The sequence below is a fragment of the Paramisgurnus dabryanus genome, chromosome 2, assembly GCF_030506205.2.
Source record: "Paramisgurnus dabryanus chromosome 2, PD_genome_1.1, whole genome shotgun sequence".
Classification (NCBI taxonomy): Eukaryota; Metazoa; Chordata; class Actinopteri; order Cypriniformes; family Cobitidae; genus Paramisgurnus; species Paramisgurnus dabryanus.
In genome coordinates, this window is record NC_133338.1 from 18,370,329 (window position 1) to 18,390,466 (window position 20,138).

Here is a 20,138-nt window from a genome sequence, read left to right on the forward strand (position 1 = left end):
TTGCACCATAATACCTTAATTCTGTATAACTGTGTCCAATTTTGTGTACAACAGGTTAATTACACTGCTTCATGTTCAAGGAAAAATATTTTGGTTATTATATTTATTGGTTCTTTCTAACCCCAAATAGCTGGAAGAAATCTAAAATGCAAGCCAAACCAAAGCTCGGGGCTTAGGAGGTTAATCTTGTATACCCCAGTTTAACGCTGATGTAAAAACTGACCTCATGTTGGCAAAATGTTTTAATTTTTTAACTATAAACTGAAAAAGTGGCGGCACATTGGGTGACTCTGAATGCTGCTCATAATCCTCACAGAGCGCCATTCAAATAGGTCAACATTAAATTACATGATATTTGTACCAAATCATTGTTAAAGTTTATCCTACACTCTAAGATAGGATGTGTTAATTTTTTACAAGTTTTTTGTTATCCTTTAAACACATTATTTGTAATTTTAACACATTATGTTTCATTTTGTATTAAAATAAAACACAAGTTGTGTTAACAGTAACACAAATTTGTTGTTTCAATAATAACACAGAGATGTGTGGATTCTGGGACAATGCATGAAGTATGTTATCCCCAAAATAACACTGGTGTGTTGTTTTTAACACAACCATTTTAAGAGTGAAGGCTGCAAGACCAAATTGATCTGTTTGGGATGGACGGGAAGAATAGCACATTAATAGCCCCAATTAGGGTGTAATTAAAAAAAATTGAAATGGAATTTTATACTAAACTTATTGCAGTATTCCACTGTTTTAATATGTTGTTTATGTACTCAAAAAAAAAAAAAAAAAAAAAAAAAATTCATAACCAAACATGATATAGTTTTTGGTAAACATTTTTAGCAGTGGATGAGAAAGCTTCCTGTATTGCCCCCGCATCAAATTATATAAGCAGCATTATATAATACTTTATATAATATTTTATTTTCATGAACTACACAGATGCAGATGTCATCTATCAGTTAATGTACACATCTTGTACTTTAATATTCACTCGGCTCTGTACTGTTGCGGCAGAATCCAAATTAACTTGAAAGTGAGTTAAATAACGCAGAATAAAAAACCCGACACAGAATCGAAACCTGTTGCCATTTCATGAGATTTAAAGTTGACTAAAGAGATCAAAAATTTGTGTACAGATTGTGGAATAAGGCACAGTTTTTTAGGCGGCTGGGCAAAAATGTTGGGGTGCTGCCTAAAATGGACCTAGTGACGTCACAGCCTATTAGTTATCCTTGATGTGATGCAGCAGGCTGTAGCTTTAACGACCTTAACATCAACTTTAAACAGTGGTTTAAGTTCAGAAACACTGTATATGAAGAGGCGCATTAACTCAGCTCATCTATACTAGGATAGAGTGAGGGGGGGGGCACAGGAAGAGAGATAAAGAGCACAATGATACTGAAATTACAGTCTAAAAGACAAACGTTAAAATCGTAAAATCTTAAAAGCAATGTTTTCAAATATGATAATAAAGCAATAACAGTATCATTCACGTCAACATTGCAATGCATCGATTAAATAATTATATATGCTACCATTATGATCGCAGTCTGGACTGGAGCCCTCTATTAAGATATATCTTTAATATCTTTGGAATTATTTTGGAAAAGATGACACAAAACATGAAAAGTAAAAAAATTTGAACTAATGCAACAAAGATTTGCCAATTTTTGTGAAAAGAAAATACAATATTATTGTTGCTATCTTTTTTAAGTTATAATAACAATGTTTAAAACGGCTTCAAAAATGGCTTTTTTTGTAGTTTTGTTAAGGGTATTGAGTGGTTTTGTTTGTTTGTCTGTTTTTGTTTGTTTTTTGAAAAAAAAAAATCCCAAGTCATCTGTTTTGTACAACAATGAATTTGCTCTATAGGAATGATACATTAAGAAATCATCTTTTACTTGTGTGTCATTAAGATTCTTCTGTGGTATCAGCACATTTTCAATCTGGCATGCAGGCATTGAACTCCATCCATTAGTATTTAGCCTGTGCTGTGCATGCATGAATGCTTAAGCTTCAATTAAATTGATGCAAGCGGCTAAGCATCTTGGGAATGCTCCATAAAGTACTTAAGTAGCAATGATTGCTAAAGTTTTTGGGACCATTGGCTTTGAAATTTTATTAAATCTTAATTTTTCTTAAAACTTCAAATATGGTTCCCTGCTTTAGCATATCTGAGTTAAGGTAGAGTGTGCCTTTATCTTGATTTCCAACCATCATTTTCCTCCTCTCTCCTGCTGCATGATGGGTGCAGAAATAAAAGTGGTACTGGGCTCTGACAAGTCTGCAGAGAATTTGGCCACCTCTCTTCACTTTTCTCCTCCGCAAAGTTTCTTTTCTCCAGTTGCTTATCAATCTTCAGGACCACCTGAAGGTGACATAGGTCATACTTTTAAAGAGAAAAAAGAACAACTTGAATCTTTTGGATCTCAAAATCAGGACTCGTCACCTATAAAGACATCCCCAGTGTCTGAGAGAATCAAAGCACTTGAAGCTCTAGCTGCCAAGCAGAAAGATATTGATAGGAATAATGGTGGGTTTTCACATTTTAAAGATCGGCACTATGAGAAGTCTGATACTGTATCACATGGAATTTCCTCCCGTTTGTCCTTTCAAAAAAAGACATCGTCAACTGAGCAGGATTCACCAGAATCACCTTTTGAGGTGCTTGTTGAGGTAAAGTGTGGAAATGACTTTGAGGACACTGTTGACTGGATGAAAGCACACTTGCCTCCAGCACCAGATTTCAGTGCTGGAAATTCTGATCTTGAAGAGGGAAAGGACTCTCCCTTGGTACTGGAGAGTCCATACAAAGTGCTGAAACCAAGCAAAGTTGAGAAACCTGAAGATCCTGAAACTTTTGCAGTAGTCCCTGATCAGTTCATGGACCGTCCTACCAATGTGGCTGAAATAAATGACAAAAAACAACCAGAACATGAGAGTGTTGAAGAAGAATCTGAATTTGACCTAAGCTTTTTACCTACAGCTTATATGTGGGAGAGTCAAGAGAAACCAAATGTGGAGACTCAATATTATCAAATATACCTTGAAAATGAAGGGCTTAATGCCTCCCCTGCACCTCCTGTAGAATCTGAGTCTCCATCACCTCCTGCTACTCGACAGACAGACACTAGTTCTGTGCAACATATCAGTACTTCAAAGGGAAACTTGGAGCCTGCTGAAATCTTAGAGGTAGACAGCTCTGGGGAGTCAGATGATACAGTGATTGAGGAAGCTGGGAGCATCCCAACTATAGGAAACAGTTGCCTTGAAACTGAACTACATACGAAGGTGACTACAATCCCAAATCAGGAAAAAACTATTCAGGTTCCGATTATTAATGTAATTGAGACAGAGGAACAGGTTCTCAGTGATGATTATGATGAAGAAGAAGAAGAACAGCACGAGTTAGAAATAAAGGAGGAGGAACTTAACTATAAGAGTATGCAAGGTGAGGGCCAAGAGTCAACTACCCAGCATTACAAATGTCCAGATGTCCCAGAACACACATCTGTAGAAACTGACCCAAAAATGTCTTTTATGACGGACTCGGATGCAGAATATTCTTCTAAGCATATGATGATTGAAGATGATCATGAAAAAATTTCTACTAAAACTGACTCGGATACAGAATATTCTTCCAAGCATATGATGATTGAAGATGATCATGAAAAAAATTATTCTACGACTGACTCGGATGCAGAATATTCTTCCAAGCATATAATGATTAAAGATGATCATGAAAAAATTTATTCTATGACTGACACAGATGCAGAATATTCTTCCAAGCATATGATGATTGAAGATGATCATGAAAAAATTTCTGCTATGACTGACTCGGATGCAGAATATTCTTCCAAGCATATGATGATTGAAGATGATTATGAAAAAATGTCTTCGATGACCCTTTCGGATGCAGAATATTCTTCTAAATGTTTGAAGATTAAAGATGATCACGAAACTAGCATTTGCCTTCAGTCTTCTGACTCTGGTGGTCTGAATTTGAGTGACTCTGAGGTTCAGCTTCCGAAGTCACAGAATTCTGTGTCCAATGAGGGCCCTATGGAGTCATTTTTTGACAAAGAGCCTGAAAAATCTGCAGAAATATTTTCTGATGATCCCCTTCATTACAGTTCCCCCCTAAATGAGCCCAGTGAAGTAGAGACTTACTTGGATCATTATGCTAGTGAGGAACTTGCTTTAAAAGATCAGCTGAATTCAGTTTATTTAGAGAGTAAAAGGGAGGAAACTGCACAGTCCAGCTGTCTTGCAGATAATCCAAACATCAGTACCCTTGTTCAAGAATCATTTGAGGAAAATATTTCTGAAGATTATGATGAGACACCCAATGAACCCAATCTGGACTGTGACCCAGTACCTGTGCCCTCTCTATCTGACCCCTCATCTAATATTCCTGACCACTTTGAGAATGTTGTCACTCTAAGCAAACTGCCTACTGTTGATTTACAAGAACAGATGTCAGCAGAGAAAAGCAGTGAAACTCTGCTCTTGCAGGAGGAGTTGCCAATCCAGTCTGATGACCAACAACTCCCTGTTCAGGAGAACACACCTACACTGTTTCCCTCTTTCCACAATGAGCAGTCTGGCCAAATCGATGAGGTTATTTCTTGTCCTGTGACAAGTGATGTCATAGATGCTGCAATAACTAACTCTAAACCTGAAGTTGTGACCCCCAAAGATGTTTTAGATAGATTGGATTCTCCAGAGACCACAAGTGATACAGAGAATGTTGAACCTGAATGTTCAGCAACAGATAGTTTTGTGGAGTTTATGAGGGAGTGTCTTAAGTCAAAGGAGGATGTGGATTCCAAGAGCCACAGTCCAGGACATGTAACTATAGACCAAAATGCAATATCTGATGTTTCTACAACCACACACTCCTCCCCGGCAATGATCATGGACTTTGAGCAGGAGAGCCTTACAATTTCTACTTTGAAAAAGCTTGGAAGCAGCCAGGAACAGAGAGATGAAAATCATTCCACAGTGAATACTGACATGATGCCCAGTAAAGTCGTTCTTCCAATGCATTCCAATCCTGAGCATTCAATCACGTCATCATCACCACTTGAAACTCTTCCAAATGAGTATGCGTCTGATTCCTTACTTCCCAAGGAGGTGGAGGCAATTGACATTTTGGTAGCAGAAGCATACCACCTTGCGGAGCACGTCTTGACAGTAATACTAACCCACCTAACAGGTAACTCTTCTTTTTCTAGGCAAGAAGCTTGCTAACCTTGCACACAAAGGATACACACCAGACCTTACTTACCTCTTTTACTTTAACTCCGCATTAATATATTCAGTAGTATGCTTTGTTCAATGATTAGACTTTGTTAACTAAACAAGTTGTCAGTGTTAACCTAAGTTACAGTAGACTGTGCTACAGTGATAAAAGGTGCCTTGCTCAAGGACACCACATTCGCTTTCTGCACTCACAAAAGTTTTTTTTATGTATCTAAAAAATAAAATTCTTCATAACCAAATATACTTTTTTAGCATGAACATATGTAAATGTATGTTCATTCAGAAAAAAAATCTAAGTTTGTTAGACTTTTGATAAACATTTGTCCTACATTTTATGAAGATTATTCACTCTATTATTAACTCTTGGCTTGTCTGAACAGTTTACATTTTTATTAATATCTGGCTATGATGAGTATGATTTTACAACTCTTAAAAAGTGTATATTAAAATAGCAATGCTTAGATGTTTAAATAGATGTCTTCTGTAAACTTTTGCCATTATAGTTGTAGTCTAACAAAGATGTTATTAAACGTATCAGGAACATATTCATTCCCTTACTTTTAGTTAAAGGAGCATTTCACCCATAGAAACCTTAATCTTTATTGAAAGTGTGTCATATTTGTAGTCGAAATGTAACATACATTTAGAATTTGGTGCCTATTTGACCAAGAAACGGGGTGTTTGTGGTCTCACCCCATCAACAAAGATATTGTACTTCCTTCTTTCAATGATGCAAAATGATGATTTTTACATCATTGAAAGAAGGAAGTGCAACACTGAAATCTGTATTTCCTAAAAAAGCACTAAAATGCTTTTTAATATAATCTTAAAGCAAAAAATCAGGACTGACATGTCCATTATTTTTATAAGATCTTTTAAATCCGCAAGTTGGGAGCTACTTGGAGCTACTTGTAAAATTTTGTGAATATGGCTACAAATAATATGTAGTAGTTGTAAACTGTAGCAGGAGTAGGTTTTTTATCATTAGGGATTTAAATACTTTAATTCTGAAAATCTTTTTAAATATAAAAGTTTTTGTGACCGTTTCCTGGACAAGGATAAGTCCTAGACTAAAATAAATCTAAGAGCTGTCCAAACTGAAAACAACTTGCACTGACATGTCTTAAAATACATCAGTGCCCTTTGTTTAGCCTCAAAATGCATGCCAGTAATATGTTTAGTAAGGCATGTTGTTAAAAGTAGTTATATTTCCTAATTTAACTAAGGCCTAGTCCTGTCTTAAGCTAATCCCTGTACGGGAAACTGCCCCTGGATGTATTAAAGACAAACATTTTAGGCACACTGAAACTGTCTTAAATGCATAAATATGGCCAATAGTCTATAAATAACTGACCTCATTGGATGTTCATTGCATGAAAATGTTTATTTCTTAATCATACAAATGAACATACATGTTTTCTTTTAAATACTCATACATAAATGGGTGATTTATTCAGGACCTTAGATTATTCAGACACGCAGCGTCTTACATGGTCATGCAGAAACGCATGGATGAAGCCGTGTTCCTTTAAGAGCTCAGTGGTGCGAACACTAAAAGGAGGCCACTGCGGCTCAGCAGCCACTGGGACATACTGTTGTAACTGGGTCCACTAAAGGCAGAGAGCAAGGGATGATAATGAACAAGTGCTGTCAGCTTAAGCTGCCACCTTGTGGCTGCTAGTCAGCATGCAAGTAGGTACTCAGACCCCTGCAGTGGGCAGGATGGAAACCCCTCACATGCACTTATTGCTGGCCCAAGCAGTGGGGACAAAAAACAATTGTGCTTTTATCAGGCTTTAAATCATTTGCCACACATGTTTTGTCTTACTTTTGGTCATTTCACGTTGACTGCATACTTTAGATTTTTTTACTTTCTATTATCTTGTGCTAATGTTTAACTGGAGTGTATGTATCTTATATGTATTCCCTTAAATGCTGTTTGCCAAGGCAAGTATCACTATAACCATTTCCCTTACTAAGGGTTAGTGGTTTTTCAAAACAAGCCTTGTATATGGGTGTTCTATTTGTACAAATGTGGTCTCAAATTGTGAGGTTGAGGAAAAAAAACTTCAAAGGGGCCTATTATGGTTTTCAACTGCAATTAGTCTGCATCCACCTTGTTTTCATTGGTTAGTGATGTGACGTATTTCCCTTCTTTGTGTGAGACATCCGTTTTAATAGCCAGCTGGTAGAAAACAGTGTAGTGGGACTCGGGAGCATGTATAATTAAGCAATATCGCTCGAGTAGGAGTGGAGTGGAGAGTAGGAGATCACTGCCCTATCTGGGCTACATCTCTGACAGAGATTCCCTGGCTCTGATGTAAGCCTATCTGTGTTCAAAAATTAATTAAACCCGCAGTATTTGGTGTCATGAAACGATTACTTGTTTTTTATTCATATTTAGGTCCTGGCACAGACGATGCTCTGCTGTGCACGCACGCGTGCTCTGATTTAGTTTGTTTTTTTTCCGCTTGGCAAGCCGACCGAACATGACATAGGTGCATTGCAGCGTCGACGATTCAATTTTTTTATTCGTAGTTCGAGGTTGTGACCTTAATTTTGATCGATTTTGATTTAAAATCGAAATCATGACACCCTTAATCGATGCACAATCATTCACACATTGTGCACTTAAGTTTACATCCAAGAGCGCTGATCTTCGACTAAATATTATCACTTCCGACACGCTCTGGGGATACCAGAGACTTTTTTTATATTTGCTAAAACACATAGGTTAGCGGCCCTTTAAAACAAAAGTATGCTCAAACATATTAGAATAAGAACTGTTGTTAACATTAACTAAGCAGTTTATGTTGTATATATATTCTGTACTGGAATCGCATTTTTGTAATAAAATGTTGTAGTGAGTCAGCATATTTTTATCAGCATAATATTAGTTGTTTTTAAACAATTATTGTATCTGTTTACTGGCAGTTTCTATGAAAGATTTTACTGAATGGATGTGTGGATAAAGATCATGGCTGCGTATGCGCCACATCCACCACATCAGCTCTTTTGCGTAGATTATGGTTAAAAACAAATGTTTTGTAGAGATTTACTTCATTTGTACCTATTTTGTTGTACTATTATGGCAACCCCTAACTGCACTAATTGTCTCGGTCTTTCTGGATTTCATGATAAACATTGAGTTACATACATAAGAGTTGCAAAGTACCATCCAAATGGAGATCATCCTTCTGAACAGAACATTACCGCCAATTTATTCGGAACAAAAGCTAATTTAGATTTTGCAATGTCGATATTCAGTTAAGTGTGTCAGATTTATGCTGTCCCTAACTACAAGCAATGATGTCACCAGCTGCTGTTGGAAAGCAAAGCCCATTAAAACAATTCTGCTTAGTTGGCAGATTTTTCCCCAAATCATTTTTTTTAAGCAATTATTAATTCAAGAAATATATGGTCAGGCAGTGTCACTTAAGAGTACAAGACCCCTGTCTATGAGGTGACTGAGGGAGGCAAACCTGTGTTGGCTGCGTTACCAGTCAGAGATGGCATGTGGAAGGTCTTGTGTTACCATCACCACACTTGAATTCCTTGTACAGGAAGAAGACTTTTTGTCTAAAAAAAAAATGCTGGGTTGCAAAATTCTGAATTGTACATCAAGTGCGATGTAAGATGTTTTGATTGCCACCGTTCCCCATTTTCGAAAGTGTGTACTTTTTCTGATATGTGGAAATGTGCAGAGCTGAATCCTCCTAAGGCATCACCACACGTGGAGGCTGCCTCTTACATAAACCGTTCTGAAAAGGTTCCTTTCATGCTACTCTCATGTAACGACAGCAGTATGGAAATATGAGCTCTTTTATATATGACTAAACACTATGTCAAGTAACCCCAATAAAACCTTAAAGCCCCCCAACTTAAATGTGTTTCGAGCTGAAAATGAGTCACCAGTGTGTGTGCAGAAACATGCTATTATTATACAAATCCATCTATTCTTTGTATAATCTCCTTTAAACGGAACAGTCACACAAAACAGGCTGTTGGGGAACCCCTACCAATGTGATGTCACATTGATTAAGCCCCAACCATAACCGTTCACAGACGGCTTATGAGTTTGTATTTATTTCAACCTTTTGCCAGAGACACATTTCGATGTAGTCCAAAGCACATGTGTAAGCGCTCTACCCCTACTTTGCATACGAGGAGGGAAACAGAAGCTTTCTTTGCATTTAAAGAGACACACACAAAAAACACACGTTTTTCATTGCAGCCACAAATTGCCATGTTCAACATCGTATAATAAAAGATCTGTGATATATTTTGAGCTGAAACGTTACAGACACATTCTGGGGATACCAAAGACTTTTTTTATAATGCTGAAAACACATAGGTTAGCGGCCCTTTAAAAACTTTGGATTAGAACATAACCAATTTAATAATAAATTTTATAGTAAAAAGTTTTATTTTGATCAGCGCTTCTCAGGGTTTTCACACACTTTTTCTGTTATGCAGTGTGTGACCTGGTGCATTGGCGGGACCCTAAGAAGTCAGGTGTGGTGTTCGGTGTGTCGCTGCTCTTGCTGCTTTCTCTGGCAGCGTTTAGTGTGATCAGCGTCGTCTCCTACCTGCTTTTGGCCCTGCTCTGCGTCACCATCTCTTTCCGCATCTACAAGTCTGTCATCCAGGCTGTCCAGAAGTCTAACGAAGGACACCCCTTCAAGTAAGAGTCCTTTCTATTTAAACAAGTAATTGTCTTTATTTACACAACTCACAAAGTTTTCTTGCTATTGATGGGTCCCTGACAAAAACGATTTGGCAAGATGAGGAATTCAAAAATCTGTAAAAAAAATATTGTTTTAAAAGCATGCATCAGGTATATTTCAATGCACATAGTGTGTTTATGTTGATTTTATGTTATAAAAAAATACATTGGCACAATTTTTATGAAAGTTAAGACTGAAAATGTAAAATGGTGTAACCGCCAATTGTGCCAAAGAATGAGAAATATTAAAAAAATGTATCCACCTTGATGGCATGTAAGCATAATCATCCAAATAATAATAATTTTAAAATATAATTTTATTAGTTATTTTTAAATGTACATTTTAATGTGTTTTTGTAATATTTGTCTGGACATATGCTGAAAACATCTCTGATTTCCAAATAATCTTTGACAAATGATGTAAAAATGTATGAAAAAAATCATATTGCACTAAACTAGATGATTTAATTTTATTCCACATTTTTTATGAATACATTTATATTATCATTTAAAATAAATACTAGTTACAACAATTGACCCAGACCGGTTACACCACATTGAGCTTTTTGCAATTAAACCCCAAATATTATTTTTAAATGAAATAAAACCAGAAAAATCTGCTAATTTATTTTGAAATTTTTAACCCCTTTACATTTAATTGAACCATACGGAAACAAAATAATTAACGTCACGTCATTGACCCTTTAAAAAACTTGTCTTGGCTGTCACCCTTTAAATAAAACAAAAGTACAGTACAGAAGAGATGCATCATGTTTTATTGACACACACTGTGGTAATACAATGTTATTCTCTAGTTAGTGTAATTTCAGGCTGTTAGAAAAACACTTAACATGTCATACTTCAAGTAGTAATTGGTTTACAGTTCTGTTCAGTGTTGTTAAAGTATGCAGTGTCAGGCCTAATTGGGCTGATCCATGTGCCTTTGACAGGGCTTTGATGGAAAAAGATGTTACCTTGCCCCCCGAGACGTTCCGCAAGCACGTGGACCAATGTCTGACCCACGTCAACTGTGTGCTCAAGAAGATGAGCCGCCTCTTTCTTGTGGAGGATCTGGTGGATTCCCTTAAGGTCTGTTATGGTCCTGCAAATGTGACGATTAAGGTTTAATATGGGTGTCGTTGGGATAGTGATTTTTAAGGGGCAGGCACTCTGCTGTTTTTTTCCCCTATAACATTTCTTACATAAGATTTGTATTCAATTGTGTGCATAATAGAGTTGATAGAGTTAGTGCTCATTAAAACAACAGGTTCTGATGGAATGCGTTGTAACATTTTTGTCATGCTCTGGCTTTTTTGAATCATGTTTTTAAACATTTTACAATAATAATTGCATATAAACAACATCACTTTTTTCAACATTCTTAAAAAAACATTTAATAATCTTTAAATATTACTTCTAAATCTATATTTTTTTAAAGCCGGTTCTCCTTTGTGGTCGTTTAACATCAAATGTCTTATGTTCCACTTTTTGATTTCAGCTGGCAGTGGTTATGTGGGTGCTCACATATGTTGGAGCCGTTTTCAATGGCATCACCCTCCTCATCCTTGGTAAGCGTAATGATGACTCAGCCTAGATTTGATACACCTAGATTTAAATTATTAAAAAAATAAAGTAAAAGGGATAGTCACCCAATAATACATTTCTTTTATATAAATTGCTTCTCCCTCAAGTCGTTCCACACTCTTAAGACCTTTGTTCATCTTTGAAACCCAAGTTAAGATATTTTTGATGGAATTCCCTGATAACAGCCCCTCCCAAAGTCAGCAATGCCACAAACACTTTTAAGGCCTATAAAGCTAGTAAAGACAATTTCTGAAATTTACAGATTTTTTTATTATTGGATAAACTGTCCCTTTAAAAATTTGTTCAGGTAGTTCAGGTATAAATAAAAATATTTGTATTGAGTATTATTTCAGTATTTGTGACCATAATGATCATCATATGCTTCTATACTCTTTTTTTCCCCCAGCGGACATCCTACTCTTTAGTGTACCACCCATCTATGAGAAAAACAAGGTTAGATCCTCAGCACCATTATGCAGTAAAAAATTATTCTGTATTTTTATTTGTAACAATATACAACGTCTTGTATATTGTGTTTTTATGTCTTAACAATTAAAACCAGATCATTTGTTTGGTATTAGTAGTTTTATTCTGATCTTTAGATCGTGAAAGCTTCAGCAAAGGACATACAGTTTACTGTATGCAAATTGTGAAGTGCCTTTTGATAAACGTTAAGGGCTATTTACATTATAATGTTAACTCTAACGATAACTATATTAGCGTCCACACCACCGGACGATAACAATAACTTTATGATAATTTATTCGTGCAGATTTTAATTGCATTTACTAATATTGCATATTTCCTTGAAACGCTTGTAATTGTTCACATGTCATTAACTGTATAAATATGCTGTTCTAGTTGCATTTACAAAGTAAGTAACCAGTTGAGGTCCTTATTATTATGCTGCGTTTGTAGTTCGTGTAAGCTAATATCCTACCTTTTTGAGAGTTTTTATAGTTATATCCCTTTAGTAATTTAGCTTTTCTGAAAAATTACACATGCACAAGCGCAGTAAACATTTCAGAACAGATGCCTCACTAAATGAACAGTGATTATGAGTATGTATGATTATTACCACAGAGGGGTCTTACATAAGCCCTTTCTCAAGACTTGTCAGGATCTTACTATTTAAGCATTTGTTAGAACATAAATTCTTATATAACACAGCAATAGTTAATAGCTGATGCAATCTTTTCTTCTGAACTTTACCAAATTAAGCAGTAATAGTGAAAATGATGAAGAGCTTCTTATATATGGTTGTATTCATAATGGTACCATAGAACTGTCTCTACAGTTATATGGGGCAACGGCTTCAAAACTGCAATTTCCCAGTTTAAAACATCTTCACAGTAAGAAGATTACAAGAAGTCAAGGCACTTTTTTATTCATTTGTATAATGCATAATTTCTGAATGTATGCAGTTGTTATGTACTATATAGTGTTAAGTGGTGCTTGACAGGGCTAATTTGGCAATATGATAAACCCTTAGCCCCTGGGCCATATTTCAACAAATAATAAAATAGAGAATAAAGAGACTTTGGCTTAGCTACCAACCAAACTGTATCATCCTAAAACAAATTCTCAAAACCTTGGCTCTGGTATTCACTCACAGCAAATTTGTGAAAAACTGTCAATACTTGCATAGGTGTGCATCACTTTCTTTCTTTCTTTCTTTAAAATGTGATATTTTGAGTTTTTCCTTACAGCCTCCTTTTTATCTCTCCACAGACCCAGATTGATCATTACATTAACATTGTGCGCACTCAAGTCAATAATACAATTGCAAAGTAAGTTGGAATGTCACATCCTTTTTTGCAATAAAGGGTATCAGAAATGGCTGCCAAATAGTCTTCCTGATTGGAGCAATATTGCCACCTAATGGCCCTTGTCTAATTCTACTTTTTTCAACTCCTGTCATTCAGGTTACAAGAGAAACTCCCAGGAGCTATGAAGCGCTGTAAAACAGAATGATTCATCTCTAACATCCCTCAGCACCACGTTTACCATTTGTCAATCTTTAGCCACCTCCCTTCCTACTTGACTCCACCCCTTTCTCTCTCCCTCTTTAACCTCTTAAAACGACCATCTGCACTGAACCAGCTAGTATGTAAAATCAAAAAGCTTCTTGATATTCAATGTTAACTCTGCAGCATACTTGCAAGCATTAGGTAAAGAAGCTTGTGGCTCCAGGAGCTGCTCTCTCCAGTGCAGGAGTGATGTAACATTGCAACTGGATGCTTATTATGACAGCCAGTTTAGGTTAGGGTTTGTGAACTAGACTGAACCTATGACCTGGTTTTGAGTGTGGGTTGGGTGGTGTGGTAGTGATGAATAAAAACAGGTTGGTTGACTTCAGAGCAAATGTCTGGACTTTAAAATGAAACATTTCACTGAAATGCAATGACAGAAGTAAAGAAATTGTGCTTCAAAAACCAGGCGGCATAAGACAACAACTTGTAAGCATCCTCTACCATATCTGTTCCCCCCTTCTTGAGTTCTTCTAAAAATGTATTATTCATCTGTATTGCACTGAACATTAATAGACTTGCACATGAGAAACAGTCAGGATGGATATGGATGCTAACAGTGGTGATAATTTGGTCTAGTTCGCTATCCTACTTGTTACTGGCGGTGTTTTTAATTTTGTTTATGTATATATAGTAAGATTACAACAGGCTCTTTGCTGTGAAGTAGCTAGCGATGCTTTTATATTTAAAAACAAATATACAGCTTATATATTTGTCTTTTTCGCACCTCTTGCACTCAGTTCTAAGATGAATTTACAAGTAAATGTTATTGTTAATACTATTCAAATACTTAAATCACATCTCGATTAATAAGGCTGCTTTATTGTCCCGTCTGACATTGGCTTTAGAACAATAAATATTATTATCCTTAAGATTTTATGTAATTCAAAGCATCAGAATGTGGGAGAGGAAGATAATAATTTTCTGTTAGATATATTAAGCTGGCCTCATCATTTATGTATTCACCGTAACCTTTTTAAATGTAAAATTGATTATGTCAACATTTAAGGGCGTCATTTAACACCTAGAGCACATAAGTTTAAAGTTGATTTTCTTTTTTTTCTTTAATGGCTGCAAAGAACAGCAAAGATGCATGACTTAATGAAATATCTACCATATCATCAATAGTTGGAATTAAACTGGTAATGTAAAGCACATGCTTTTATTACTATATTATCTTTCAGCTCCTAAAAGTTTAATTGTGGCATAAAACATTCTTGCTGATGCAGTTGGAAGCGTGTTGTTGGACTTTTAATTATAACACTGAGAAATTTTTCACAAATGTGCACATAATCTATGGTAGTTTAAAAGTAGTACCATTTTTGTTTGTTTGTTTTTTGTTATCAAGACTCCTTTCTAATATCGTGAATTTGCTCATGTCAGGTTTTTGGTTTTTTTTCCTCTCTTCTCACTACTTTGTGTTATATGCATGTTTATGCACATTCACATGCAGACTAAACTTTGTCTGATCATTGTGTTGCATAGCTAGCATGTGGGTGAGGACACAGGTGTTGCTTTCGAATAATTGGTCACGCTTTAAAAAGGTCTCTTTTTTTCAATTAACTGGTAAATTATGAAAATTTAACTACTTTTTAATAAATGCAGGACACTCTCTCTCTCTCTGTCTAAATATTTGCTTTTCATTTAAACTTATTCCTGTAGTGCTTTAGGATGTTTGCCATTTCTTTACTTGTCAATTTCTCTTTGAAAGGGTGATTGCTTTTGCTTATCCCGTTTTCCTCGGTTAAACTAGATGTGATGACTAACATCTACATTCAGTTTGTATTTGTAGTTTTGAATGAAATTAATATGTGGGAGATTTTTGGGAGAAAAAATGCAAACAAGTAAAATTGTGGTCCCTGTAACAATGTCAAAGTGAGCTAAATAAAAATGCCAAAAGCATGTGTAGTTCTTAAGCTTTTGTTTCTCCTTCATGGATCTTTAACAACAATTTATTAAGTGGTTTGAATGTGTACCACAAAAAACCTAGATCCAACATTTTGTACTGTAAATGTAAAGAATGTGGCATTGGAATTCTAAATTTAATGCAAGCTTTACATATCAATAAATGAAATGGGCACCATTATTGTTTATTGCATTCATTTATACAGAAGAAAAATTAATACGGAATGATATTTGAAACTGTTTTGGGTGAAGAGATGTTAATTAAAATAAAGCTGCAAGTAGCTGTGGTCCAAGTAGCCTAGGTTCCATTGTAAGGCATTGTGCATAACCAAACTGACCAACTAGTTCATCATGGACATGACCGGCCTCTCTCCTGAAAAAAAGAATGCTTAGAAGGGGATAAAGTCTCCTGTATACGGGGTGCAGAAAATGACAGAGGCACGAGTGTTTGCTGACTAGTGCTTGCTACATCCAAGCTACTTTTTTATTTTTAACCAGTTTTATTATGAAATTATTTATTCAGTTTCCATTTAGCATTTTGGTAATTATAGGCTATACAAGCATAATGTAGGCCTAGGTACTTCACATTATGGGGTGGTTTGCTGGACAGGTCTTATCCTACTCCCAGAATAAAATGCATGTTTGAGCTGCCTTAATTTAAAAAACCCTGGCCCTGACATATCTTAACACAGGGGTCTCCAACGTGGTGCCCGCGGGCAGTAGGTAGCCTGCACAGAGTCTGTGAGGTGCCCGCCAAAGCACACTATATTAATAGTTTCAATTGTAATATTTATTACATGTTTTTATATTAGCTTGGCTTGATGACATAACCCAGTCAAAGGTAGAGCACAAGTCTTCACAGAATGCAAGTGGTAATGTTTTGTATGAATGAAGGAAGGCTGCACAACTCGAACATATGGGACAAACGATGTCCTGTGTCGATTCAAAATGACGTGCTTATTCTCAAATTCAGGACGACTTCAGAAATGTTTGGAAAATTGTAGCTTGTGTAGAAGCTACCTCACTACTTGGTCAAAAAAAGAGCTTACTGAAAAGATTTAGATTTAGAAAGCAGCTAAGCTACCACCAAGCTACTGAAAAATGTAGTTAAACTACTAGCTTCGCTACTTGTAGTGAAGCTACTGCCCAGCACTGAATATTATTTAGGTCAAAGCAACATTGCTTTATTAATCCTCTCAGTTTTGGGAGTGAGTCTTGTTCCATACATACAAGCGAACAATCAATTGGGGGATTCACTCCCGCATTTAAAAGCAGTTGTCAGTGGCAAAAGTTTGCACTGTGTAAGGGCCATGGCAGTTCTCAAAAGACAATGCATGATGGGCAGGGCACATGAATTTACATGGGACTATTTTAAAGCCTGTAACAAGTGAAACACTTCCTACTGCCAGTTGATATTACATCAGTGTGATCGGACCCATGTCCTGGCATTTTATCCTACTTTTCGGATTAAGCTATTCTTATGTTGTTGTGCTTTGAGAGTTAGTTAGTTGGTTAATTGAAACGCTGTGTTACAACTAACCCCTCAGCACTTACGATATGAAAACCGCTAATGTTAGCATATTTCTTGCCGTTGTTTTAAATAGGCTGGCTGCCAACAAAATAAATGTGCCTGTCTTATTAAAAAGCGTGTGTCAAATTTATTTTTGTTCATATCTTTAATATTTAATATAAATTGAAATCATAATAAAGTGAATGGCTAAAATCAGACTTTGATGCTCATTATCTCAAAATTAGATTTTGAAACTGTATTACAGACTGGGTTACAGTATCATTTGTAGCAGAGATGGGTGGGGGTGTCGCGTTTGTAGTGTGTGTGTGTGGGGGTGTCGCGTTTGTAGTGTGTGTGTGTGTGTGTGTGTGTGTGTGTGTGTGTGTAAAAATAAAATTAACGACACTAAATGATTATATCAAAACCAGAAAGCATTAGGTTGTGCCCCGCTCTCCCTTACCTTTTCAATATGTACACTTTTGTACTTAAAAATTTTTCTTACCTAACTTTATACCAGAGGTACTGGACATCTTATTTAGATACATGGCTTCATGGATTATATACCAACAGATAAAATAATCAAAACCTGACTAAATCAAAACCTTAAATCTTTCAACAAGACTCTGGTTTAAAACAAACATCAAAATTTCCCCCCCAAAAATGGGTGCACTGAGCACAAAATCAAGATTCTGCCATAGCCATCCCAGTTCCCTGATCTGAACCATACAGAAGATGACTGGAGTGATGAAGAGGAGAGAACAGCAACATATGAAGTGTTGAAAGGGTTGAAACCATATATGAAACCAAAGACAGCACACCACACACGAACAGTCTCACAAGAAATCTCACCAATAAACATGGCAGACGATATGCAGGAAGAAATTTCAATGACATTGTTTGGAATGATTTGCACAGAAAATTCAAGGAAAAAAGAAAAAGGTTTGGAAGAAGTTGTGGAGACAGCGGGAACATAGTCTATACAAGTTACAGAGTGAGCTGAGCAATGGTCACAAAATCACACAGCTAAGTTATTATTGTTCTCAGGTCTCTCTTAAAAATTGCCTTATTAAATAAACTTTAAATAATTGTTTTTATACACTGAGTTTCTTACAGTTCATGACTCTCTGATGTTATTAGAGAATATTTCAAGATATTTTTACTCTTAGTCAAATAGACTTCTTCAGTATTCTTCACATATCACAATAATATCACTGTTTGTACATCATTTTGTACATAATTCGAATGCTTCCAGTAGTATTTCCCAAATATTTTATTCATTTTTAAGGAGGATCCATATAATTAGGGTACTTTTCTAAAATTCCTTTGACTTCATTTTATTTTGACAGGTAGATGAGGAAGCGGGGCTTTCAGGGGGGTTCTTCGAATGAATGCAGAGGAGTTCAAATTTATTCTCAATAAAGTGGCCCCACTTATAATCGGACATGACACCAAATGGAGATTGGCCATTACTGCCAAGGAGAAATTTTTGGCAAAAGGGTGGTTGTTCATATTGAAGGCTCAGCTGCTGTGTATATCACATTTACTTTTACTTAGTTAAGGTAATTGTTCCTTTTTTCCTTTAGGGAGAATCATTTGCATCCTTAAGTTACCAGTTTAGGGTTGGAGAGTCCACAATTTCCAAGATTGTGAGTGAAACATGTGAAGCCCTGCACCGCCCTCTTGCCAATTAATATCTGCTTATTTAATGTTTAAAAGTACGCATCACACCAATTAAACTAGCAGTTCTTAATATTTAAAGGGATAGTTCACCGAAAAATGAAAATTCTTTCTTCATTTACTTTCCACTATGTTGTTCCAAACCTGTATCATTTTCTTTCTCTTGCTGAACACTTAAGTAAATATTGTTGATAACCAGACAGAAGTCAAAAAAAATATTTTTGCACCTTGTCTAATTTACTTAAATGAAACAAGTTAATACAACACAATTTTTTATTTTTTTGTAAACCCATTTTTATAATGTTCAATCTGCGTAAATTAAAAAAAATTACATGAACTCAATAATTTTATATTGGGACCAGATTAATGATTTTTGTTGCTATTACTTACTGGGCCGCGAATCTGTATTTCCCAGTATGCTTTGCATGCAACTGCCTTTGGAGAGTAATTTTTTTAATTAAGTGTTATTTTATGCATTTTTAGGAAAAGAGAAACACTTTATAGTGTTTAATGTTGATCTGTCTTATTGATTTAGAAGATTTTGTGTTATATTTTTACGAATTGTTTGGTTACCATCGTACAGAAGAGTGGCGCTTGTGGTTAAGTTGTGGATGTGACATACGTACTTATTTTAAAAAGCACTAACTGTGTAAATGACTGTCTCTTTTCACATGTTCATCCAATGTGTCATTAGCATGCTAACGTGTGCTTATGCTAATTAGAATTAAATAGAAACTGACAATTGGTTTAACTAGACTTTTTTGCTTGAATTAACTTTTTGTTTTTGTTGAACAGACCAGAAATAATTGCGTGGAAAAGTTTTCCTTAACTGAATTTAGTTTATTGAACAAGATATTTTTATGACCAATATAAATATATTTATTAAGTTGGTGCAACAAAAGATTATTTGTTTAAATTAACTTATTGTATTCTTGTTGTACAAGCCTAATCTAATTTCGTGGAAAGTTTTCCTTAATTCAATTATGTTGATTGAACAAACAATTTTTTTGAGTGTGCCGTCCCCAGTCATCAGCAGAAGAAAGAAACTCATGCAGGTTTGAAACAACATAAAGGCAAGTAAATAATTAGAACATTTTAATTTGTGGGTGAACTATCCCTTTAAGGGAGTGCCGATCATGAAATGCTGATTTTCCAACACAATTACTTGAATGGACTGTTGAATACATGAGCATGTAGTCTTTTTTTCTATGTAAATAAATAATATTTACTTTATCTGTCATTCATGACTTTTGGTGATTCATTGGTCTGGAAACTGTTTATATGATGTTTTCATTGTTATTTCGCTATTATTGCAGACTCCCAGTACAGAAGAGGAAGGTCTGGAAATGCAAAAGACTTACATATAAATTTGCAGTTTCCCCACTGCATTGGTGCAATTGATGAGAAACATATAAACAGTCAGCCACCA

The 20,138-nt window shown here is 35.7% G+C and overlaps 1 protein-coding gene across 3 annotated transcripts in view; it reads left to right on the forward strand.

Annotated features, from left to right (window-relative positions):
* The window catches only part of rtn3 (reticulon 3), a 35,414-nt gene extending 19,714 nt beyond the window's left edge, over nucleotides 1-15,700 (forward strand). For 2 of the 3 annotated variants that reach the window (XM_065269882.2, XM_065269883.2), the window contains 6 exons: nucleotides 9,754-9,961; nucleotides 10,954-11,092; nucleotides 11,502-11,571; nucleotides 11,994-12,040; nucleotides 13,319-13,377; nucleotides 13,513-15,700. In XM_065269882.2, the coding sequence (XP_065125954.1) occupies nucleotides 9,754-9,961; nucleotides 10,954-11,092; nucleotides 11,502-11,571; nucleotides 11,994-12,040; nucleotides 13,319-13,377; nucleotides 13,513-13,561 (572 nt within the window). In that variant the 3' untranslated portion in view covers nucleotides 13,562-15,700. Of the gene's footprint in view, nucleotides 1-2,266; nucleotides 5,231-9,753; nucleotides 9,962-10,953; nucleotides 11,093-11,501; nucleotides 11,572-11,993; nucleotides 12,041-13,318; nucleotides 13,378-13,512 lie in introns of all 3 variants that reach the window. The other variant, XM_065269881.2, reaches the window with a different exon arrangement.
* Nucleotides 15,701-20,138: the final 4,438 nt, after the last annotated feature.